The 25,120-nt window shown below is 42.1% G+C and overlaps 2 protein-coding genes across 2 annotated transcripts in view; both read left to right on the top strand.

Moving 5' to 3' along the window:
• Nucleotides 1–15,958, top strand: part of fn1a (fibronectin 1a) — a 30,024-nt gene extending 14,066 nt beyond the window's left edge. The window contains exons 18-49 of the mRNA XM_085765739.1: nucleotides 36–230; nucleotides 1,978–2,256; nucleotides 2,371–2,634; nucleotides 2,737–2,831; nucleotides 3,220–3,388; nucleotides 3,479–3,565; nucleotides 3,664–3,855; nucleotides 4,341–4,613; nucleotides 5,519–5,633; nucleotides 5,749–5,825; nucleotides 5,925–6,014; nucleotides 6,107–6,373; nucleotides 7,041–7,157; nucleotides 7,384–7,548; nucleotides 7,649–7,804; nucleotides 7,926–8,039; nucleotides 8,141–8,410; nucleotides 8,531–8,742; nucleotides 9,183–9,270; nucleotides 9,406–9,591; nucleotides 9,704–9,793; nucleotides 9,973–10,164; nucleotides 10,259–10,348; nucleotides 11,282–11,390; nucleotides 11,521–11,749; nucleotides 11,926–12,096; nucleotides 12,180–12,318; nucleotides 12,552–12,719; nucleotides 13,645–13,770; nucleotides 13,962–14,068; nucleotides 14,223–14,342; nucleotides 14,649–15,958. Of these exons, the coding sequence (XP_085621865.1) occupies nucleotides 36–230; nucleotides 1,978–2,256; nucleotides 2,371–2,634; nucleotides 2,737–2,831; nucleotides 3,220–3,388; nucleotides 3,479–3,565; nucleotides 3,664–3,855; nucleotides 4,341–4,613; nucleotides 5,519–5,633; nucleotides 5,749–5,825; nucleotides 5,925–6,014; nucleotides 6,107–6,373; nucleotides 7,041–7,157; nucleotides 7,384–7,548; nucleotides 7,649–7,804; nucleotides 7,926–8,039; nucleotides 8,141–8,410; nucleotides 8,531–8,742; nucleotides 9,183–9,270; nucleotides 9,406–9,591; nucleotides 9,704–9,793; nucleotides 9,973–10,164; nucleotides 10,259–10,348; nucleotides 11,282–11,390; nucleotides 11,521–11,749; nucleotides 11,926–12,096; nucleotides 12,180–12,318; nucleotides 12,552–12,719; nucleotides 13,645–13,770; nucleotides 13,962–14,068; nucleotides 14,223–14,342; nucleotides 14,649–14,717 (5,021 nt within the window). The 3' untranslated portion in view covers nucleotides 14,718–15,958. The remainder of the gene's footprint in view (nucleotides 1–35; nucleotides 231–1,977; nucleotides 2,257–2,370; nucleotides 2,635–2,736; nucleotides 2,832–3,219; nucleotides 3,389–3,478; nucleotides 3,566–3,663; nucleotides 3,856–4,340; nucleotides 4,614–5,518; nucleotides 5,634–5,748; nucleotides 5,826–5,924; nucleotides 6,015–6,106; nucleotides 6,374–7,040; nucleotides 7,158–7,383; nucleotides 7,549–7,648; nucleotides 7,805–7,925; nucleotides 8,040–8,140; nucleotides 8,411–8,530; nucleotides 8,743–9,182; nucleotides 9,271–9,405; nucleotides 9,592–9,703; nucleotides 9,794–9,972; nucleotides 10,165–10,258; nucleotides 10,349–11,281; nucleotides 11,391–11,520; nucleotides 11,750–11,925; nucleotides 12,097–12,179; nucleotides 12,319–12,551; nucleotides 12,720–13,644; nucleotides 13,771–13,961; nucleotides 14,069–14,222; nucleotides 14,343–14,648) is intronic.
• Nucleotides 15,959–18,199: 2,241 nt separating this feature from the next.
• Nucleotides 18,200–24,911, top strand: LOC146964790 (uridine 5'-monophosphate synthase-like). Its single transcript, XM_085764551.1, has 10 exons — nucleotides 18,200–18,514; nucleotides 19,515–19,668; nucleotides 20,055–20,179; nucleotides 20,286–20,473; nucleotides 20,593–20,675; nucleotides 20,765–20,925; nucleotides 21,012–21,129; nucleotides 21,269–21,444; nucleotides 21,527–21,641; nucleotides 24,372–24,911. Exons 1-10 carry the CDS (start codon nucleotides 18,365–18,367, stop codon nucleotides 24,545–24,547), a joined length of 1,446 nt encoding a protein of 481 aa, XP_085620677.1. The 5' UTR covers nucleotides 18,200–18,364; the 3' UTR covers nucleotides 24,548–24,911.
• The last annotated feature ends 209 nt before the right edge of the window (nucleotides 24,912–25,120 follow it).

Here is a 25,120-nt window from a genome sequence, read left to right as displayed (position 1 = left end):
TAGCAAACTGCATGGTCTGTGTGTCGTCCGTGCAGGATACCGCGTCGTCTACACACCATCACTGGAAGGTGAAAGCACAGAGCTGAATCTCCCTGACACAGCAACATCTGTGACCCTGAGTGACCTTCTACCTGGCAAGCTGTATAACATCAGCATCTATGCTGTGGAGGACACCCTGGAGAGTGAGCCTGTCTTTGTGCAGGTGAACACCGCTGGAGATCCACTGCCAGGTAACTGAAAAATGTGTGCAACAAAGTGGAGCTAGTCTGGGTGTGGAATTATTCAAATCTGTTCCATCTAGGTGCACACTTTCCCTGGATTAATAAACTGTAGGAAACTTCTCACTTTTCTCCCTGGTCCACCATGAGTTACTATGCACTGTGCAGTGACCAAAGAATTTGCCGATTTGGTGATTATGATCCATAAAATCACACCCTGCTGTATGTTTGTATGAATTTTACTGATTACTCTTGTCATGAGTGCTCTCTCCAAAATCAACCTGCAAGTCATTTTGTGGCTCATTTAGTGATTTATGTCAAGGTCTCAGCTCTCTTCACCAGAAGTGAAGGCTTTTCCAATGGAAAGTGAAGTCATTGAGTTCACAGCTGTTGCGCTCTTCTGCTGAATTGTAGTTATGTAAAACTTCTCAGTCTGCCAAGTCGATCACACTGTTGGTGGGTCAGTCGAGCAGATGCTATACTGGAAAAGCATGTGTGTCGATGCAAGTGTGTGTGTGTGCTTGTTTGTAAAGTCTTAACATAACCTTGTTGAGAGTTTGTGCTGCCATCTCTAGACAGAAAAGTGAACCCCTACATGCTGTGGTAGATGTGTAGGCTACTATGACAAATGAACTGAGGCTCTTTACTACGTACAGGTTGTCCGAGCTGCTCTCACTGCTGAGTGGGGTGCAAAGTGCTCGGCTCAATCACTGTCATGAACATATAATTCATATACGTTATAAGCCAATAAACTCAGAAGAGCTTTAGTCCTCTTGATCAGCTGCATCTGCTCTGATGTGCTTTTATAGGTCAGCAGCAAACAGCTTTGAAACTCAAATCATGTAAATACTGCAAACTCAGTCCAACATTTAAAGCTTGACAAAGCACTATCACAAGTTTCAGTGCCGGGGCTCTGCCCATGGCATAACAATGGCTAAACCTAGATCAAAGTATAGTGTTGTAGTTAAATTACTTTTCACATTTGCACATGATCTGGATTGAGTGTATCTGGTTTGAACAAAAGTCCAGACATCTCCACTTAATCATCTTGACTTGTCTCTCTCTCTGTCTTTATACAGCTGGTTACTATTAAAAATGTTTGTGTACTGCCATTCAGTCTGTTCGCAGTGTAATAATTTGGCACTTTCTTTGCAGAAATGTTGTCATACATACTGATATGATCATATGTATATAACCAATATGTGCTTCGTTGATAGGCAACATCAAAACAAATGCACTGAATCACTTATCAGAGACTTATTTTAAATCATGTTTTTACACACAGCCACACAGGACATGGAATTGAATTGGATTTCCACATAGCTGGCTCCGTTTAGTTGATAATATTTCAATTCTGACCAAATAAGCTCTCCCATTCTGCTTAAGATGAAAAAGGCGTCAACTGTCTATCTGTTAGGGTTAGGCTTATATAATCTTGTTTTGGGTCGTGGTGAATTGTTGGACCGTCCCTCATAAATGACATGTTTCCACACAGTCACCAATTTTACTTCTAACAGCTGCAAGAGAGTTATTCCAGTTATTCAATAAGAGACCAGTTGGGATTTAGACTAACTCTACCCAGGTGCCAGAGAAAGGGAAAGGCATGAATCTACAGACTAACCACTAACACTTTTTTTTGGAATTACTGGGATGCCACGTTTGGACATATATATGAATATATGCTCAGATCTGCTGATATTAAGTGTACAACACTAAGGAACAAAATATTTAATGATATGTTTGTTTTACCGTTCCACAGATGAAGTGGCTTCTCCCACAGACCTGCGGTTCTTTGAGGTGTCAGATAAGAAAATAGTTCTGACATGGACCGGTCCAGGCAGTGGCGTCTCCGGTTACCGCGTCACTGTCGTCCCCATCGATGAGTCTGGTACTCCTCGGGAGGTGATGACGCTGCCCGTCGGCCAGAACTCTTACATTGAAGTGACACATCTGCAGCCTGGAACACTGTACCGCTTCAATGTCTATAGCATTCACAACAGAGAGGAGAGTTTACCACTTATTGGGGAGCAAACCACCAGTGAGTATGACGGATGCTCAGTACACACATGCAGTTTTGTATTCGTAATGTCAAATACGTGATTATTTATTTTTCAACCAACCTAACAGTGTTAACTGATCTCTCTCTTGTCAGAGCCTGATGCTCCCACTGATATCCATTTCACCAACATCACCGAGGACAGTGCCGTGATGATGTGGTATGCCCCTCGTGCCAAAATCAGCGGCTACCGTCTTTTCCTCACTGTTGAGGGCTCTAACCCAAAGCAGCTGCGCCTGCCCGCTCGCCTCTCTGAGTACACGCTGCTCAACCTGAGGCCCGACACAGAGTACACCGCCACGCTGCACGCAGAGCAGGACAACACACTGAGTGTCGGAGAGACCGCTGTGTTTACCACTAGTGAGTGTCTGACGTACACATATAAGAGTATAAAGCGATTTGTGGGTGTGTTCTGCATATGCAACTGATCCATACACACCTGTGCTCTTTGTGTGTTTATAGACCCACCAATGGGAAACGCTCCTCATTTCAGCACCGATGTGACTGACACCTCCATTATCATATCCTGGACTCCAGTTCCCCGCATTGGATACAAGGTACATTCACTACAAAAGCATAATATGCTGTGTCTCTTTTTTATGTTTTTATTTTCTGCATTCATGTATTCTCTATGTTTCCTGTCCCTGTCTGAACACCTAAATTGTGTGACTGTTGTTCTCTGATTATTATTTCCCGTTTGCTGTTAGGACTAGATTCCAGTTATTTTTGGTTCAGTGTAGGCCCCTTCTGGAGCAAGCTAACATGGAAACTACAGACCTCAAGCGTAAATGCGATTGGTCAAAATATGTCACACCATAGATGAGAATGTTCTGCCGGCTTCCATGTTCTTGGGAAAACAATGACCTCTGACCTTTACCTCCTATACCCCAATCCCTGTGTCTCTCTCCTCCGCCTCTCTGACTCTGTGTTCATTTATTTCCTCAGCTGACAGTCCGTCCCAGTCAGGGCGGAGAGGCCCCCAGAGACGTGACCTCCGAGTCAGGAAGTATTTACGTATCTGGTCTGACCCCGGGAGTTGAGTACACCTACAGCGTCCAGTCGGTCATAGATGGACATGAGCAGGGAACCCCAGTCACACGCCGCGTTGTCACACGTAAATACTGACTCCTTTGGTCTTTTACATATGTCTTTGACTTCCCCTGTCCACCTCCTTTTGACTTCCCTCTTTCCTCTTCCTCACCAGCTCTGTCTCCTCCTACTGATCTCAACCTGGAGTCTAACCCTGGCACTGGAGAGCTCACCGTGCAGTGGAATGGAGCTGCTACACCAGGTACGCACACAAACACCAAAATGTGGATGGACCCAAATGGATTAGTCACTCATGAAATACTCAAACTAATAGCTAAATACCAATATTGTCTCTCCAAGACATCACTGGCTACAGAGTGACATGCACCCCTACCAATGGACAGCAAGGAAACAGCTTAGAGGAGTTTGTGGAGGCGGGAGAGAACTCCTGCACCCTGGATAACCTCAGTCCAGGAATAGAGTACAACGTCAGTGTTGTCACTGTGAAGGATGACATGGAGAGCACACCGATATCTACTGTCATTACACCCGGTGAGTTTGGTGGGGTTAATGAGTTTGTTGTTTTGTTTAGGAAGTTTATATGTGACCATATAAGAACATCCTTCAACAGATGCTCTGATAGCGTTGTGCTCTAACTTATCAGCAGCAGAAACAGTATTAGGACTGTTTTGTAATTGCTTTATTTCCTGGCCATATATGAAAGATTTTCAATGGAGAACCTTCATTGAATAATAGCTAAAACCTCACAAGATGCTAATATATACCAGGAAACTCAGCCATTAGCATTAGCTCTTCCATTGGTCTGATATATTGAGTATCTCAACCTACTGGAAGTGGACAGCTTTTTTCTTAACTGCTGTTACTAAATGTCTGTCTGTTGTTGTTGCTTTCTACTTCCTGCCACCCGCCTCTATCCAACCTCTTCCCTTTTCCTCCACCTTTGTGTCTGGTTTGGTGTTTCTGCTGTCCTCTCTCTCTTTCTCCCCTCCTCCCATATCGTGTTTCCACCTACTCAGAAGTCCCAAAGCTGCCGGACCTCAGCTTCGAGACAGTGAGCGACACCACTATCAGTCTCCGCTGGTCACCGCTCAACACCACAGCTATCACTGGCTACAGGATCACAGTGGTGGCAGCTGGCGAGAGCGTGCCCGTCTTTGAGGACATGGTGATGCCAAGCACTGGCGAATACACTGTCTATGGACTAGAGCCTGGCATCGACTATGACATTAGTGTGATCACAGTGACGGAGAATGGCGAAAGTGAACCCACCACCCTCACTCAGCAGACCTGTAAGATCCATTTTTCCTGTAAAACCAAAATATTTCCTCCAATAATTATTTCATTTTATTTAATCTTTATTTGAATCTCAATAATTCATTGAGGGCAAATCCTCATTTTCAATGATGTCAAGAACACAGTGGAAAAAACCCATGAATTATTATGTTTTGTTTTGTCCTGTTCTGTTTTGTCCTGTTCTGTTCATTATATAAATAATGAACAGAATAGGGCCCAGTATTGAACTCTGTGGAACCTCCCTTGTTAAAGGCAGAAATGCAGGATGATGGTTTCCCAGGGCTTAAGGATTATGAGTAATTAACCAATTATATTGGTAACATTACCAATCTGCCAAAAGTGTTTTTTATGTCTGTGAATTGTGTTTGTGAGGGAGTCATAAATCACGCTTTGTGTGCTGAGCCCATATAATGTAATACAGTTCTTATTAACCCTAAGACATAGCTCTTCAAAGCAAACCTTTTAAGTTGCTGATGTAATTGCTCTACATGCTGTGTTGTCAGTTTAATAATACTGTGTCTATGTGTTCGTGTACACGTGTGGACCATCTGGTTTTAGTTTAGGGGATTTATCATACTGTGGCTCATTTTGCCCCCAATGCAAACACTGCTTGTTTTCTCACATTTACGGTGTTGTAAAACCCCAGACATGGATTTACACTGACACACACACATAAAACATCCCACTTTTCTAAAGATTATAATGTGATTTTTTTCCTTGATCCTTTTTCTTCAGATTTAATTTCTCTTACGTATTTGCATTTCCCCATCCTGTCACTCTTTTACAGGATTATTGCAATTATCTGACCATCCTTTTAAGCAAAAAATCATCTGAAAAAATTAACTACACTCCCATGACCTTTCAACACAATTTAAATCACACCACACTCTCTTTTCAACAGCTGTACCTGCCCCCACTGATCTGGGTTTCGGCCAGGTTGGACCCGACACCATGGAAGTCACCTGGGTCTCTCCCAACACCTTAAACCCTGCTCTCATCAGCGGCTTCCACATCAGGTACGACAGTAAACATGCTCATTCTTTTTTTTCCAGAATACAAAAACACATAAACCACGTAAAAGACTGCAAGTGACAATACTAGCTCTTTATTGTTGGTTTTCTGATTACTCAGGTATCACCCCATTGATGATGAAGATGATATCACAGAAACCAGTGTAGGAGCCGGGGCTAACAATGTGGTGCTAAAGCGTAAGTTACAGAACGAAAAAATAATAAACCACAATGCACAGATATGCACAGATATGCACAGATAGACAATTACATATGTGTCTTCTCCACTGTCTATAGACTTGCTGCCTAACACAGAGTACCTGGTCAGCGTGGTGTGTGTTTATGAGCAGAGGGAGAGCTCACCCCTTGTTGGCACACAGAAAACAGGTGAGTCTTACTGATCCGGTTTAGCAACAGTAGGATGTCAGTCCAGAAAAGACAAGTTTCATCCTTTTTTTTCACCTCCCAACCATCCTCAGCTCTGGATTCACCAGTGGGTCTGCGTTTCTCTGAGATCTACACCAACTCCTTCACCGTCCACTGGCTTGCTCCCCAGAGCAAAATCACCGGTTACCGTATGCGTTACCAGATGGCCAGCGGTGGGAGGGCTAAGGACGAGAGACTGCCCCCCTCCAGGAACCACTTCACCCTGACAGGACTCACTGCAGACACAGAGTACCTGGTCAACATCTATGCTGTGAGTGGGAGTCAGGAGAGTGTGCCACTCAACGGGAAACAGAAGACGAGTATGCATTCCTTATTTAATACTTACTTATTTAACATTTATTCTCCATGTTATTATCATCATGTTGTTAAAGCAGATAACAGCGGCACGGCCGTTTCGGCTAATGCTGTGTTCAAGGCAGGCTTTTGAAACCGTAAGTTACAGCTTCAAGTCACAACTACGACTTGGTAGCGTTCCAGGTAACCCGTAGCTCGTGTTTTTACCGTCCTGTTGTCTGTGAAAGTTCCCTATAACGGCCACTCGTAACTTCCGACCCGTGAACTCGTACCAGATCGAACTGGTATGACTTCACAGGAAGGAAAAACACAAAGTACGAGTTTCCTTGAACGCACCATGAGTTAGCAGCCCCCGCCCATAGACTGTACCCGCCCTTGTCAGGCATCAATTGGTCCTCGTGCTACGTCACCACATTCACGCGCATCCCTTGGCTGCACACACAGCCCTTCATGCCGTTCTCTCCCCTCATTGGATAACACTTGTATCCCACAAGGAAAATTTTCTCCTCGGGTTACAGCAGAGCAGAGTGACGGAGAGACTCGTGTTTAGGCTGAAATACTTCATGTAAGTGATTGCTGACGGAAAATAGGACTATTTAGGACTTATATTAACAAAAACATTCCACTGATATCTGCTTTAATGTACTTTTCTGTCTCTCCCTCTCTTTCCAGTTTCTGATGCTCCAACAGACTTGGAAGTGCTGGAGTCCACACCCTCTAGCATCACCATCCGCTGGGACGCCCCTCCTGTCACAGTGCGTTACTATAGGATCACTCATGGAGAGACAGGTAAACCAGTCATACTAACTCCAAACACTTTCAGAAACATGTTTTTGTCTTTGGTTTTGCTTTCATCAATTGCATAAACTTTGTATTTGGAAGGGGCATGTCTTTCTCCTTAAATTTTATGAATTTCAATAAAGTTTTATTGAAGTCCCATCTGTCTTTACATCGGTCTAAGAAAACACAACATTGGTTTCTCTTAACATATGTGGCATTGCTGATCTCTATACAGGAGGTCACAGTAATCCCAAAGAGTTCACAGTGCCTGGCTCTCAGTCCACTGCCACTATCTCTAGCCTGAAGCCTGGAACTGACTACACTATCACCGTCTATGCTGTGACTGGTAGAGGAGACAGTCCTGCATCCAGCACTCCCATCTATGTCACACACAAAACAGGTACACAAAAACATCCACTGTATTCTATATCCATTTCAAACAATTATCTTACTTCCAGTCACAACTCTCTCCTCATCATCTCTCCCTACTTCTCTTGTAGGCGTTGATTCTCCCTCTGAAATGGAGATAAAGGAAGTGAATGACAACAGTGTCACTGTGAGATGGAGCCCCGCACAGGGCCCAATTAAGGGATACAGGGTGACTGGGGTCCCCAGAAATGGACAGGGGCCATCTTTTACTGAAGTGGTGGCTCCAGGTATGTTCTTTGTCAAGATTTGTACTATTGTACTATTTAAGACTTCTAAGTTTGTGAAAATCTCATCTATGTTATCTCCTTTTGACCCTCTTTGTTGTATCCCTGTCCTTCTTTGTTCTAGACCAGACAGAGATGACCTTCTCAGGCCTAATGCCAACAGTAGAGTACGTTTTGAGCGTGTACGCTCTTGGACAAGATGGAGAGAGCTCACCAATGGTGGTGAATGCTGTAACAAGTGAGGCTCTACACCCTCTAGAGAGTTTGCTCAATTTTCACCAGTGGGAAAAACAGCATCCTTACAGTCTGCTTACTCCTCTGCTGTCCTCACCTTTTCAGACGTAGACCGTCCCAAAGACCTGACCTTCTCAGACATTGACTCCACCTCTCTGCGGATCACCTGGGACAGCCCTGAGGGGATCGTTACATCTTACCGGGTCTTGTATTCTAGTTCGGAAGAGGGTGAGAGAGAGCTGCGTCCTGCTCCCAGAAGTGATGCCGAGTCTGCAGTTATCTATGGTCTGCAGCCTGGCACTGAATACACTGTGAAAGTCATCGCCCTGCATGACGACACAGCCAGCACACCGCTGGTTGGGACACAAGCCACAGGTATGGGTATGGGAGGGAAAAATTGAAAAGAGAGAAATCACATTCAGAAACCATGATGTTCTTATTTGACAGTTTAGATCACCTGTCCCTCTAACCCTCTATTTTCTTTTCTCCCTGCAGCCATCTCACCTCCCACCAACCTCCAGTTCTCCGAGGTTGGCCCCACCTCTTTCACGATGCGCTGGGCTGTGCCAGGTCAGGAAAACCGTCTCAACGGCCTTACAGGTCTCACAGGTTACCGCGTGGTGGTAAACCCTAAGAACAAGAGCGGACCAACCAAAGAAATCAACCTGGCCCCAGACACCACTCAGACACACATCTCTGGACTCATGGTGAGTGTTTTCCTTTGTTGGATCTCTATCATTTTGCAACAATGGCATACAAAAAATTCCATGTATTCACTGTTCAATTACATTGTGGTTTATTTCAGATGTTTCTGAATTGATTGTATGCCCTTGAGAAATAATTGCGGGGAAATGCTGCTTAGAACACAGGAAGTCATTATAAACACTCGATAAAAAGCATTTGCCTAATGGAAAGTTCCAGCCCCAGCGTTAGCGTGCTCAGGATGTGCAGTAACAAACACACACGTGGAGGCATGCAAACTTAATGATCATTACTCACAGACCAAAAAATGACACACAGGCAGGCTGATATGCAGGCATAAACATGCACAAACATCAATTGTAGGAGCAGCCAGTATACTTACGTCAACCCCATTCTCCATGTCTTTATCTTCTCTTTATCTTCTCTTTTTCCCTGTCTCCTTTAGGTTGCAACTATCTATGAGGTTCATGTTTATGCCCTGAAAAACTCTCTGACCAGCAGGCCGGTCCAAGGAGAAGTCACCACTTTGGAGAGTGAGTCTCATACACTTTGACACTGATTAATGGTTGCGATACATGAACACAATGACATGGCATTACTGCGCTTCTGGTTTCGCCCATCCCCTTCACCTCTTCACTCTGTCTTTCCTTCTTCTCATCCACCTCAAGATATCAGCCCACCTCGTCGTGTGCGTATCTCTGACGTGAACGACTCCACCATCACTCTGACCTGGCGCTCTAAGACAGAAGCCATCTCTGGTTTCCTGGTTGAGGCCACACCCACCTCCTCCCCAACAGGCTACACACCAATCCAAAGGACCATCGGCGGTGACTCGCGCTCATACACTATTACAGGTACACAGATATACACAGACTAAGAGAATTACATTTAATACGATAGTAGAGTGATCACCTCAGTTTCTTTACGTCACTCTACATCATGAAGTTGTCTCTGTCTTCACTTCAGGTCTGGAGCCTGGCACTAACTATAAGATCAACATCTATACACTGAAAGGAAATGGACGCAGCGCACCTCTCACACTGACCGCCACTACAGGTAACCATTACACTGTCCTGTAAGCTCAGTCAGGGACAGTGCATTGCTTTGAATGTGACCTGTTAGAAAGTCTTTTCTCTTACCTCTTTATGATGCCCAACAGCCAGAATTAGATTCATACAAAGCTGTGTTTTGGTGGAGGTGTTATGAGTACTTACTCTCTTGTATATGTCTTCCAGCTAAACCAGCAGTTATCCCACCCACCAATATCCGCTTCACCTCCCTGAACCCAACCAGCATCTCTTTCACCTGGGAGCCATCGCGCAGCCTTGGGGTCACCGGATATTATGTGACCTATGAAGAAGCCGGGGGGCTTCCTCGAGAACTCATCCCCAGACCCCACGCAGGCCAGAGCTACGCCCTTATCAGTGGTAGGTGCAAAGCATGAGATGTACAAACATGCAGCTACACTGACTAAAAATATGACACAAAAGAAACCTTTTGATCTATATTGTGTGCTCACAGGCCTGAAACCAGGAACAGAGTACGTCATTAAGATTGTTGCACTGCAAAATTCCCTGAGAAGCACACCTCTAGTGGGCAAGGCCAGAACACGTAAGTACACCCATCATTCACTTGCTCACATTAATGCAGCATGCAAACTGTAGATATGAGTTTTTCTTCTGTCAAAAATTAGTTAGGGGCTACATTTAACAGAGAAGCCATTATGACTTATCTACAATAATGTTCAGTAAAACTATGAACACAACATTATGGTCTGTTTTCATATCATCTCTCCCTTGCACTTGATTCTGTTTATGACTGACAATTCCTCTTACAGGCATAGCAGATTTATATTAGTCTTTCGTGCTTTAATAGATCATCATAATAAAAAGGGCAATGATTATTCCTGTAAGGAAAAACACTTTAAGAGGAACAACTCATACCAGCTCCTGCAGTTTGACAGCTGTGCTTTGCTGACCCCTGCTGGCTTTATTCTCCACTACAGATTTCTGCCCTTGGCATTGAGTGATAGTCATTTGTGTTATTCAGTGTTACATATAAACAAGTGTAGACACACAAAGCTCTCCTGGGAAAATTGACTCTCATGCTTAGATTCTGAAGCAGGGCTCCAGGTAAACTTTTTAAAGTGTCATCATACTGGCCAGATGAGACCATTCAGATTCTTAGATATTAAATAATGATAATATTCACCCAAGAATAAATCTGTCGTTCCATCCCAGAAGCTCACTAACATGTGCTAGGATGAAATACAGATCTTTACACACGTCAGTCTGTGTCTATGGGCTACTGCAGCTTGTGTGGGTTCACCAGATGCATTTTTATTCTTTTTTTCATATAATTTTCCAGAGAGAATGCTGCAACTGTCTAAGGTTTCATTAATTTTCTGTAATTTACATAGGAGTGCAATGGAAACATAACACCTTTGTGTTTTTATGTGCTAAAGATTCAGCTGGTGGATCTATGCATTTGCTTTGCATTGCTTGCTTCTAACAGCTAGCATGCATATGTCTGTTATCCAATCAGAGCCAGCCACAGATCACCACCTATTGGTTCCTGAGCTGCCTCAGCTTCCTGTTCCTCACCGACCCCGCCCTGACATCTTGGATGTCCCAGAGTCCTTTGATGACAAGACGTAAGAACCCGTATAATCCTGCAGTCTGAAATCATTAACCAAGCTACGGAAGGCAACATCAAAACTATGTCCAGATTAAATACAAACATTTTAATCATCTCTCTTTTACCTTCTCTTTTTCTGTGTCTAGCTTCAACTCCAATCATGTGCACTTGGCCGGTACTAGTGGCCAGACCCAACCAGGGCAGCAGGGCCAGCACATCTACACAGAGTACCAGAGTCTAGGCCCTAATAATGGACTTAATGGAATTAATGGCCCATATGGCGGACCCAAAGAGGGCCAGAGACCCACTCTCAGGGAACCTCTCGTCTATATTCCTGTAGCAGGCCCTGATGGAAACAGAGTACCCTTGGTCAAGGTGTGTGGAACTGAAATCTGTTAGATCTGTTGTAATTGTAATCAATGATTGTATTTTTTTTCCTTATTCAGAAATGTAACACTCAGTCATGGTGGCTTATAACTGTTGATCATGTAATGTTGAACATTAATGTCTCTGACTTTTGCTAACAGATATTATGGTCTTTGATTTTGTAGGTGAGTGAGGGTCCTCTGCCAGGTCTCGCATTTGGTTTCCCTGACAATGAGACAGAGCTGCCCCAGGAGGCACAGACTGTCACAACCATCTCCTGGCAACCTGTTCCTCAGACCTCAGAGTATGAGGTGTCCTGTAATCCCATTACACACATGGAGGAAAAGGGCTTCCAGGTACACACTATACAGACAGTCACACACATTAATACTTCTGGAGATGTAAAGACCACTTATTAACTTTGTCTTCCCCATTACAGATGCGTCTTCCTGGCACCTCAAACAGTGCTACACTGATTGGACTGACATCTGGAGCTTCCTATAATGTTGTAGTTGAGGCCATGACGGGCGGAGCCAAAGAGAAAGTTCTGGAGGAAGTTGTAACCGTTGGAAATGCTGGTACAGTGCTCTACACTAGAGTTTTTCTTTTATCAGATTTTTTGTTTTTTAGATGAATACTGATATTGTATAAGAATATTACCTTTTAATTACAATCACATACACACACTAAATCATTAATGTTGTTAGTATTAGAATAGTTTAATAAATATAACATGTCAGTTAAATGATTAATTAAGCAACACCACATCACTTGCTCTTATTCTAAACTCATAATTTCTTCCATCCCATAGTTCCAGGTGACATTCCCATTGCCACCAACCGGGATGTGTGTTACGACACATTCACACAAACCTATCACGAGGTGGGCTCAGAGTGGGAACGCATGTCAGAGACGGGCTTCAAGCTGTGGTGCCGCTGCCTTGGCCTGGGCAGTGGTCATTTTAGATGTGATTCATCCAGTGAGTGGCTTAATAACCCCATCCCAGCATGCTTTGCAAAAAAAAACCAACAACACACCATGGAATTAGAAGATATATAATTCTATGTGATTTACAGGACATGACAGGAATTTATCATGCAAACTCAAAATGTTATCTTGACAGCAAAATTTGTCTCATATCAGAATTAAAATGTCTCAATTAGTGTAATGAAATAGATTATTATACAATATATTTGACATTAAACATATTATAAATTCCTTTGCTATTACTGTGCAAAAGCCATAGAATTGTAGTGCTCATTTTCTATGTGCTGCAGCATACAGTGATAAGATACTGTTTTGTACATTAATACATTGTTAAGATAATTATGTCTGTGCAATGTATTACATGTTACAACCAGTTGTATTGCTTCATGTTTACTGAAGCAATTTGCACATACTGTACCAGCCTGTCTTCTCTGGCTCTGTTGACTGTGAACATTTCACAGTGAGAGGGCAGAGGGCTACGCTCACTAACTAGCAACGGTCTCAGTTGTTTGTATTGTTCACAGCTAACATGACAATACCAGAAACTGAGATCATCATCCATCAGCATAGGTCTGAGGTCATCACACTGTTGTCTGTTCAAGTGTTGTCATTATAAATTGTTTGACCCACAAGAGTATTGTTTCACAATGCGGATGAATTCCTACTTTTGCAACACTTTGAGATTGTGTTTTACAGACACTGGGATTTATAATGTGTGGAAATAAGTACCATTACACTGCAGAATGTAGAAAGAAAATTTACTTCACATTAACTGAAGTATTTCTTTCATTTCTCACTTAAACCCTCACTCTGTTTACCCTTTTCTTTCTTCATCTCCTCCTGTATATCTGTTATTCTGTTTCTCTTCCCTTCTTTTTGTCCTGTCTCTCCCTCTGTCTCTGTGTCTCCTCCCCCAGAGTGGTGCCATGACAATGGCAACAACTATCGCATTGGTGAAAAGTGGGATCGTCGCGCCGAAAATGGTCACATGATGAGCTGCACTTGCCTGGGAAATGGCAAGGGAGAATTCAAATGTGAACCCCGTGAGTACAAACAACACAGACAAAGAACTGTGCAGACGTTTGCTCAGTACCCCCTCTGGCCTGACCTGGTTCACTGTTGCACCTTATTGTTAACATCACTTGGATTGTTAACACTTAAGCTGTTGTTAAACATAATTGATTTCATCATTATTAGTACTGTTGATGTTTAACATGTGACTTTAATCCTCCAGATGAGTCCACATGTTATGATGATGGCAAAATGTACCAGGTGGGAAATCAGTGGCAGAAAGAATATCTGGGTGCCATCTGCACCTGTACCTGCTATGGAGGACAACAGGTGGGTAACACTGTATGGTGTGTCTTTATGTTTGTTTTAGTTTTTTCTATTCCTTGCTGCTTGAGGGATAATGTTTAAAGTAATAATGTGTGCTCTAATCCAGAGCTGCATGACATCTAGAAACCTCATGTTCTAAATCTGTCTCCCTCTGTAGGGTTGGCGTTGTGAGAACTGCAGACGGCCTGGAGGACAGACTGACGTGGATGCTGACCTCCTGCACCCTGTTAGCTCAGATGTATTTGACCGGTACAGGGAAAACGCTCTACGCAAACTGGTCAGTGGCCAGCTATAAATTTTACCTGAGCCTAACCCTAATAGTCATGTCTTCTCTTTCCATGTTATAGTATTTTTGATCTCCCATTTCCTTTAAAGTTTGTTGCTTTAAAATGCATGATTGATCTGTTTGACCAGGAATTGTTGTAATAATATTAAGATGTGCAGGGTTAGGAGTGGTCATTCACTCATTCTATATAAAAGGTTAGTCTGATCTGATAATTCATCTTGTAGAAGGTGCTATAAACTAATCCTGTCCTCTTCTGTTGTTCCTTCTCTTCCTCCTATACTTTTCTCTACTGTCCAGAACATCCAGTGTCCGATCGAATGTTTGAGGCCTGAGCTGCTTGCCGATGCTCAGAGTCCCTCTGAGTAGAGGGAGGAGAGTGAATGAAGAAGGAAGACATGAGACCCCTTCCAAGAAGGAAGCCTCCTCCTGCTTTCATGAAAAGACCTTTCCATTAGATTTGTGCCTTAAAGGTTTTTCCCAAACCAAATTTTAGTGCCTTAAGACATTTCCACACATCTGTGCCTGTTCAAAGATCTGTCCAACGTCTCAAGTTGGCTGTGATCCTCTTCTTCAGCAGAAACAAGGACTTCTTTTTGACACAAATCTATAAGAGCACATATCCTGCTGCTTTATCACCTCCGCTGCATACCCCAAACACACACACCAGAAGCAGTATTATATGTACTTTTACTGTTGCATTAGGACTTTTTAATTTTTAATTTCAGAACATTCCATCACAGTTCTCCTCCTTTTGAACAAGACAAAACACACCACTACAAGGGTCTGTCCCTGATAATACCTGTAGCCACATTTGTTGTATTTCCCTTTGAGTCTCACTGTGACTAATGTATATTCACAAGACATTTAGGTAAAAATAGAATGCATTTTGTGGTTCCTTAGATATTTCCACATGAGGAGAAAGAGTTTTTGCAAAGGAACTCCAAAGCCATGTTTCATATATTCACCAAATTTTAACAGCTCAAGACTCAGCTTGAATGACATTTTGACTGACTATCATGTCCGTTTAAGGTAGAGTTTGAAGAGAAGGGGATTATAGCTGTAATGTCTGTCTCTCTGAGGTCAGTGTCCTTCTATTTTGATTAGCAGAACAACTTTGTCACCCAGAGTTTACTTTGAATCACAAGAAATACAGAGCTACAAACTTTCCTTTACAAAGATAAGCACTGTTACTTTTGAGTTTGTACTAAAACAAACATTTCCTTGTTATTATTACCATGTAGGCTGTTGGAAGTCTCCAAGTAGATGGGAGTCTGTGATCTGTAATTTGGGCGTTTCAAAAGTAGTACATAAGGTATAGCACCTCTAAAATCTATAAAGCCAAAGCTGACTAACCAAAAGTTGAACTCTTATTTCAAAAATGAATGGAAAAACAATCACCATTATTTCTGAGTGAAATGCATTTTAATTACATAAATGTTTGTATTTTTTTTAATTCATTTCTTTTATTTATCCCTTTTTATTCAGGCATTTTGTTCAATGCTATTTTGGGGTGTACACTTTATTTTTGATTAACATGTTTTTATATTGTTGGTGCCAAACTCTGAACTACTGTGGACTGAATCTTTTTAATAAACTGAAGAAAATCCCAGTGATTTGTTATTTCTTTTTTGTTTGGAGGACAAATATTCTCCTGTCATTGTATAAACATGCCAGGAAACAAAGGGGAGCATTTGAATGCGTGTTTATGGAACTTTCCACAACTCAAACCATCTCTGACGTTCATGGTTCTCTCCATGGCTAAATAACCGATACAGACACGGCCTCAGTAAGAAAACTCCAAGTGACCTTGCTATAAACTGAGGTTAGGAAATATAAGTGGACATTATGAGTGTTTGAATTTACACCTAAATATCCACTAGAGAGCAGTAGAGTAGAATGGAAATGTCTGATAGACTGAGGAAAAAAGAAAGAACTTGCAGTTCTGTAAAGCATTTTTCAGTATAAACCATTTAAGATATTGTCTGATTAAATGCAAAATATTGAATCCATGCATATGTTTTGTGTGGTTTGAAATATAGGCTGTTTAACACTGACTCTAATCTGTCCTACCTGACGTTTTTTTCCTGAATGAGCAGAGGATCAGGATTTTTTTCCTCTAACCTTTATTTAACCAGGCATATAAAAGGGTGACCTGGCCAATGATTATTATGGTGGTGTGTAGGCTACTGTCGGCAACAGCCACTACAGACGTAGGAGTTAAGAGCACAACAGAAAGTGCAAATGGCAGGCAGATAAGAGCAGATATTACCTACATAATTTAAAAACATGGTACTGTTCAATGGTCCCATGTCAGTCTTTTAAAATATAGCCTAACAGAAAACTCTGGAGGTGAAATCTGCCAGTTTAAAACTGCCAGAGTGTGTACCCTGTTGATGGCACCACATTTTGTTTGGAAACGACCTCTGAGCCTAGAAAGACAGAGGCCACAGAGACCTGACATAACCTCTGAAGTAATTTACCCAAAACTCTGTTCCAAGATATGTGTAGCACTTCTGTAGCTATAATGACATCTTGATTAGGCAGAATAAAAGATATTACTAGTCATTTAAAGATTTCTGTAATTTAATCATTCTGAAATTTCATTATGGCTAATTGTTTAATTCTGACTAGTCACAATTCCAGTTCAAGCTACCTTGTTTTGACTGGCTAAAACATAATTAGAGACAGACATCTAAAAATCTAAAACATCTAAAAAGGACAATTGAAGTTACTTTAAAAAATATATATATATTTAACCTTTATTTAACCAGGTAGAATCAATTAAGAACAAGTTCTTATTTACAATGATTACATTTAACTACAATCACAAATTTCTGACTGAGATTATGGATGGCCATGATTTAACTGCACATACAGTATCCACATTTCTCATCATTAATATAATTAGTCTACTTGCCAACAATGAGTACCCGGAAATGTTGAGTACCCCAAAGTTTTATGTTAGAAATATATAGTATGGGTCCCCAGTATTCAGAAACTGCCGGATGCTAACTTATATATATTGGGCAATTAGCACAATTGACATAATTAGCATAAATTAGCATCATTGCCTATATGGGCAATATTTCAGCAAAATTGACTTGGCTGATCTGGGCAATATTGGAGTGGTTTTAGGGGTTATTGATGATGCTGAATCCATTTCTGACATTTTCAAAATTCAAAATGGCTGTCTAAACCGGAAGGGACCAGATTGAAATCCATCAAAATCGGCCCACTGGCGGTTTAAATCTGGTCACTACCGGTTTAGACAGCCATTTTGAATTTTGAAAATGTCAGAAATGGATTCAGCATCATCAATAACCCCTAAAACCACTCCAATATTGCCCAGATCAGCCAAGTCAATTTTGTTGAAATATTGCCCATATAGGAAATTATGCTAATTTATGCTAATATATAAATTAGCATCCGGCAGTTTCTGAATACTGGGGACCCATACTATATATTTCTAACATAAAACTTTGGGGTACTCAACATTTCCGGGTTCACAATGGGGCCCTATGGGCTGGCAAGTAGACTAAATGACAATCCCCATACACATAACCTACTGCGGTCAAGCCAGCCGCTCCAACATGTCAAGTGCGCCCTTATTGTCAGATTCAAGAAGAACTGGTGAATGGCCCAGTGTGACCAGGGGGAATGAATTGCGGACGTGTGATAGCCTACCTATCAGACAGAGTGTTGAATGTTAAAAAACGGCATTAGGCTTCCTAATGTTTTTGTTTGTTTTTTTGGCGATCGGTCTGCTTAAAATGCGCGCGACTGAAGCGTGCGTGTGCGCGGGGGACTGGGTCTCTGGGTCTGTCAGAGCAATGAGCGCAACCCTCGGCGAAACTGAAAGTTAAACGAACAAAAGAGGAAGGAAGCAAGCAGAGCACATGCGTGGTAATAACACGGACACGTACAGCGTTACGTCCCGTTGAGCGGGATTTTCATGAGCGCAACACGCTTGCAGACATCTCCCGTCGGATCTCCTGAAAAGCCTATACGAGAGAATGGATAACGCTAACATTGACGACGTAATCCTGAAACTACACGAGGTGGACGGTGTGAAGTTTGGAGAGTACAAGATGAAGAGCGGTATCATGACTCCCATTTATATCGATTTGAGAGTTCTCGTGTCTCACCCTGCGCTGATGAACCAGGTAAACACTTGTTTTTCACTCCTCTTTGCCTCACTCACCGACCTCCTTCACTGCTACAACATGTCGTCTTGCAGCGCATTCAGACTACCAGGCATTACAGCGGCTGTTGGGTTACTCTATTTTCTCTCAAATGATTGCTAACTAAAGCAAAACATGCAAGTCTCTGTAGCCTAGTGATGATGCAAAATCCTCATAATCACACTGCTCTTCTTTGTGTGGAAGTACATGCGCCGCTTTCAGGAGGACAAATAGGCCTACATCTCATTGTTGGTGCTGTAATATGGTCAAAAATATATTTTGCACCTTTGGTTTGGAACGAGTGCCTGCTGAAACCCGGAAGCAAATTTTTTTTTCCTGCTATGGCCAGGCAAAGACCCGCCTTACTAGGCCTCTGATTGGCTTATCACGATGCCCTCGACTCTGACGGTTAGGTTTAGGCAAAGACGGTTGGTTTAGGCGTGTGAAGGGAGTGGTTAAGGTTAGGGTAAGATGCAGGGATAGGCTTAGCCTTGCAGAGGCAGCCAATCAGAGGTGGAGTAAGGCGGGTCTTGGCGCGGCCATAGGTGGCCATAGTAGGAAAAAAAATATCGCAACCCGGAAAAGCCTTGCCACTTCCGGTTATCTTGCCGGAGCGTCAAACGTCATCACGCACGACGTTTGACAACTGGACTCTGAACAATACATCCATGACTCTGAAGTGGACTGAAGTCTCTTGAAGAAATTATTTAAATTCTTAGAGACGTAATCCTATTAAAGTTAAATAGACCGACGCCGATAAAAGCTTCCACAAATAGACCGCATTTACCTGAAAGGTGTAGCCTACTTTGTTCATACCCGATATCAACAGAGCAGATTTCAGCCATATCCATTAAACATTTTGAGTTTAAAAAATAACAGGGACATAATATCTCATGAATGTTGGTAAATTGTATATATGTCCTTATTGGTGCATGGGATGAAAACTGTAGCTGCAAACAAAATATTTGTTGTTATATTTTAGGTGTCAGACCTCATCTACCAGTGTGCAAGAACTGCAAACCTCAAGTTTAAATCTGTGTGTGGGGTTCCCTACACAGCCCTGCCTTTGGCCACAGTTATCTGCTCCAAACATGAACTACCCATGATCATCAGGAGAAAGGAGGCCAAGGACTATGGTGGGTGAAGCATGTTCAGGCTAATTTTAATACTGTAATACATTATCAAGCTGCTACTGCATGCTCTGTGGGCCAACATGTTTATTTATGGCACAGCCTTGGCCCTTACCTCTGTGATCTTAGATCTTAAGTGTTCTCTCTCAGTTGTCCTGGGTGAACCTCTAATCTGACAGAGAGCAAACAGGAAGACAATTGGAAACAATTAGTACACAGGTCTTAAAAGCAAAGTTTCTGATCTTCACTTAAACAGTCTTGACCCAGATGATTCAAACATGCAAATGAGTATTTTCAGAAAAGTTACTTTTTCTTAAGTCTTTAATAGGCCTATGTGACAAAGTTAAGTTCACTAACTGGGACTGATAGGCTTTCTCATGTAACCCTGCTAGGAACCAAGCGTCTGGTGGAGGGGTCGTTTCTAGCAGGTGATGTCTGTTTGATCATCGAGGACACAGTGACGAGCGGCAGCAGCATCCTGGAGACTGCTGAAGTGCTCCACAGCGAGCAACTGAAGGTGCAGTATGAAATTATGAATTATGATATACAGTAGGTCACAATGATCCTCTGCAGCAGCATAAAATTTTTTAAATGAGAAATATTTGCTTATTTATTTGGTAAAGGTGACAGATGCCATTGTACTAATGGACAGAGAGCAAGGCGGCATGCAGATGTTGAAATCTCAGGGAATCACACTCCATCCAGTCATTTCCATGTCCAGACTGCTTGATGTGCTGCTGAAAGAAAAACGCATTGACAAACAGACTCACCAGAAAGTGGCCAAGTTCATCAAGGAAAACAACACTTTCAGGTAAAGTTGTGTAGCTTTTCCCCTATAGCATGGCAAGCATAGCAATAGTTGGAGTGTTACTGTATGCATTTTAATGATCCTAAACCTGTAAATTAACATTTCCAACCCAACTCTTTCAGGCCAAAGGAGGAGAATGCCAATGTAGTTCCTGCCAAGAGGCAACGTACGGGCCTAACCTATGCAGACAGAGCCGAACTTCCAAGTATGGTGTTTTTCAACTTTGTGAAGTGTGGTACCTGCATGGCAAGTTAAAAATCATGAAAATGTGAACATCTTCCCTGCTGTCTGCAGATGTTCACCCTCTGGCATCACAGCTGCTGAGGATCATGGAGGATAAGCAGTCTAACCTCTGTGTGTCTGCTGATGTGACCAGCAGTGAGGAGCTTCTCCAGTTAGCAGACTCTTTGGGTCCCAAGGTCTGCATGCTGAAGACACATGTAGACATCCTCAAGGTAGACGTGCAACAAGTCCTTGTGCTACAAAGAGAACTCTGTCAGGACAGATAAACTGATCTTATTGTCGTCATGTGTTCCAACAGGACTACACAGCGGCCTTCAGCCAGAAACTGCAGGCGTTGGCCGAGAAACACAACTTCCTCATCTTTGAAGATCGCAAGTTTGCTGACATAGGGAACACAGTCAAGCATCAGTATGAAGGTTGGAAGATTTCATGCATTTTAGGGTTATTTCAGTTGATTTATTTCTGATTTTTCTATGGCTTGTCTTTTAAATATAAAAATTAAAAAATAACAATAGTATCATGATTTTTTTAAGTAACCATGTATCTGTTCTCCAGGTGGTTTGTACCAGATCTCATCTTGGTCCCACATAGTAAATGCTCATGCGGTGCCGGGGCCTGGGGTGGTGCAGGGCCTCAGCGCTGTTGGAAAGGATCTGGGCCGAGGCTGTTTGCTCATTGCACAGATGAGTTCACAAGGGTCATTGGCAACTGGTGATTACGCTAAGGCTGTGGTACGTACCTCTCTCCTTAGAGCTTTTTAAGTTTGCTAAAATGTCCTGTCAACCAGTTTACAGCTGTTTTCTGTCTTTACAGGTGAATATGGCAGAGAAACACTCGGACTTTGTGATCGGCTTTATCTGTGTTTCTAAGGTCACCGACAGCCCAGAGTTCATCCACATGACCCCCGGGGTGCAGATGCAGGCTGGAGGTAAAGTGAATGGTTTATTTTTAGTGGACATCAACTTTTTTTTGGGCAGAAATCACTGTCATTTTCATTCACAAATATATGTATATTCACTTGGTTGCAGCACACCACTGCTACTGTACTGTACTACTTTATTTTTACTATTTTAAGCGGTAATACATGGAGTATATTCCATGCATTGCCCACTAGGGGTTGCACAGACTAGTCGACTAATCGACTAGTCGACTTTACTGCTCCACAATGACGTTTTGAGCTTGACGTCGACTAGTCGCTGATCATGTAACAGTAGGCTACAAGAGTAGCGGCTTGAAACAACAGCTGAGTGCGCTGAATGAAAAAAATACGAGCGCCGTCAAGCTGGATAGAACGAGCGCGTACCAGACAGGAAGTCGGCCACAGAAAAGGCGAGAGAATCCGGTCAATTTTCAAAATAAAATAAATGATGATTAAGTTTGTTTGTCCGTCTATAAATATTTGTCAGTTGCGTCTGCACACAAGACACACATCCATACATACAGCGCTAGAGACAGACCTGTGTTTGGAAAACCGAGCAGATACAGACGGGTTGATGTTTGACCGGCGCGGAGAGAGAGAGCAGGAGAAGCTGCTGCCTGTGAGACGCCAAGCGCCTGTGAGGCGCTGCGCTTCCGCGGGCAGTGTGTCCGGGCTGCCGGCAATTAAAGAAAAAAAAAAAACTCAGCTCATATCGACAGCTTTACGTCGCGCACAACAACAACAACCAACAACAGCAACAACCAACCAGAAAAAAAATGTGAGTGAGCAGGACTGTGATGGTGACGAGGCCTGTGTGTCGTTTTTCTCCCTAATTGTTTAACGGACAGGAGCTACAGTATTATCTTTTGCACTTGTATAGGAGTGTATGTTACAGAAAAACAAACTGATTTACAGCTTGTTGTTTATAAAGCTGCTGTTCTGTGGACTCATTTCTGTGCATGCGCGTCTGTCAGTGAATACAGATTGTTGCAAAGCATTTCCCTCCTCCTGTGATTTATGATGGGAAAAATATGAATGACGTCATCAGCGACTAGTCGACGTCGACTCGACTTTCATAACATTAGAGTCGACTTTAAAAAAGTCATGCAACCCCTATTGCCCACACCCACCTGCGAAGACGATCAGATACCGTCGTAGTTTCGACCATAAACGGCGCTCCGGTGGCATTATTCCCATGACCCGCCGGGCAGCGTCTGGGATACCGAAACTAGGAAATGCTGGGTGAGCCGACCACTAAATAATAATATCAAAAACACTATAAACACAAAATGATATATTTATCAAAAATGGACCCATTAACAGGTGTAGATTCATCCACATTAATATGAGACTCTTTTATAACCAAAAGCAAACTTCTCAGGGTCTCTTTAACAGAACAATCTGCATAGCAACTGGAAGACAAAGGGATTGGACACTGACCCAGTACAGGCTATTACACTGGTTGGTTAGGAAGAGAATGGATTCAACCTTTATACTTCAGTAGGAAAATTTCACATCCATAAATGTAAATTTCAAAATTCATCACCATCATTTAAATTGCTTTTGAAATTGATAATTATTATTTTAAGTCTCTTGAGTTAATTTCAGAAATGCATCAATAATGAATGTACACTCAGAAATTTTCAACCAATAATCTTTCACAACAATTAAAATTACAATTCTCATTGGATTATGAGGTCTGTCACACCAAGAAATGTTTTCTTTTTTTAGTAATTTGATTGTTTCCCTTTTTTGTTTAACTCTCATTATGCTGTCATATATGTGTAACTGTACTGTTACTATTGTACAGAAATGTGAACTGGAATGACTGAATTATTTGTCGTTATTGCAACTTTCAATAAAGTTGAGAAAAAAAATAGGAAGAGAAAGGATGATGGCAACCATGGAGTGGCTGATGTTAATCAAGTCAATAAGGCGTGCAAACTTGTGTTGTACAAATGCAGATTAGATTAAATAAAAACAACTTATTTCTTGTTGTGTAAGTACTAAAATATTCTCTGGAAAAACGACTTGTAGTGCAGATGAGGGAGGAAAGAAGAGCTAGAGAGCAACAAGGAGGACAGGAGAGAGAGGGCAGAGTGGTAGGTCATGAGCCTGGTCATTTAATTTGAAGATACTTGGACACACTTGAATACAGGCAGGTGTCACATCCTCATGGACACTCTCACAATAGCAAACAATTTGTGGGAAACACTGTTTTTTTTTTACATTCCACTTCACAAACATAAATACATGTCTGTGCATACTAGTATGAATCTGTATTCTGTTGTGTCCAGTTGTCTTGTTGGTGTCCCATTAGAAGAAACACAAATTCCAATCATGTGCATGCATTTGATTCTCTGTTCATTAATTATAATGGTAGGTTTACATAGAAATGGTGATTAGTGTTATGTGTGTCAGGCATAGCAGAAGCTTTTCTATTTGATTCACTTAAGTTATATACATGCCATCTATGTGGAAGCATGAGCTGAGCTGCATGTTTATCATGTGCTAAAGAAGTAATTTGGGCTCAGAGTGTTTTGAAATGACGAGAGTGTTTCCGGTCTTTGATTTTTTTTGTGGTGTTATGACTCATTTTAAACACAAGGTGGTGGGATAGCACAAGAAATAACATCTGAGTGTGGTTCCTCTATGCTGCCATTCCCCAGCAGCCCCCGACATCGCTCTTACTCTCGTCAGCCATGTGTCCCATCTCTCTCTCTGTTTCTGTCTTTCCAGGTGATACGCTGGGGCAGCAGTACACCACTCCAGAGGACGTTATCCATGAGAAAGGCTCTGATGTCATTATTGTGGGACGGGGTGTGTTGGAGGCCCCTGATAGGCTGGCAGCAGCTGAATTATACAGAAGGTCAGGGTGGGATGCTTACACAAGGAGACTGAGCAAAAGTAGATAGTAATGCACCATGCACTACTACATCTAACTTTGTCTGATGTCTGCAGAGGAACTAGAAATATATAATTTAGATGTCCAGGAACAGCAGTGTGCAAAATATTGTGTATATATAGTCACATGTAGACATGTGTCTCTGAACCACAATTTTGATTTTGATCAAAAAATCAGAATCAAGTTACACCTGTTTTTGCACAGGTCTACCAAAGTCTGCAGGATATACCTGAAAAAGGTGTATTATTCTTTTTATATTCTGGTTATGGACAATCTGTTTTAAATGTGATTCCCTCCTTTTAATGAACTGACATCAGACACCACATTCCCTGATACCAGTGTTTTCAGTATTTAGTATTTAACTCAGTATTTATGTACGTGTAGTACACATGGCAGCTCTCAAGATCACTGAGATACTAAAGACTGAAGTCGCTTTTTAAAAAATGTTTTTATTTGAGTGAAAGGATGGTTAACTTTTTTAACCCAAACCTTGGCCATCACATGATTTTTGTGAGGAAAATAACTGTTTCAATTAAGTCTTGCAGCTTTTCTTAACCTGTTCTGTGAAAAGATGTTCGTAATT

This window comes from Trachurus japonicus, chromosome 21 (genome assembly GCF_045865225.1).
Source record: "Trachurus japonicus isolate A0001 chromosome 21, Traja_1.0".
Lineage (NCBI taxonomy): Eukaryota > Metazoa > Chordata > Actinopteri > Carangiformes > Carangidae > Trachurus > Trachurus japonicus.
This window is presented reverse-complemented; position numbering and strand designations above follow the sequence as displayed.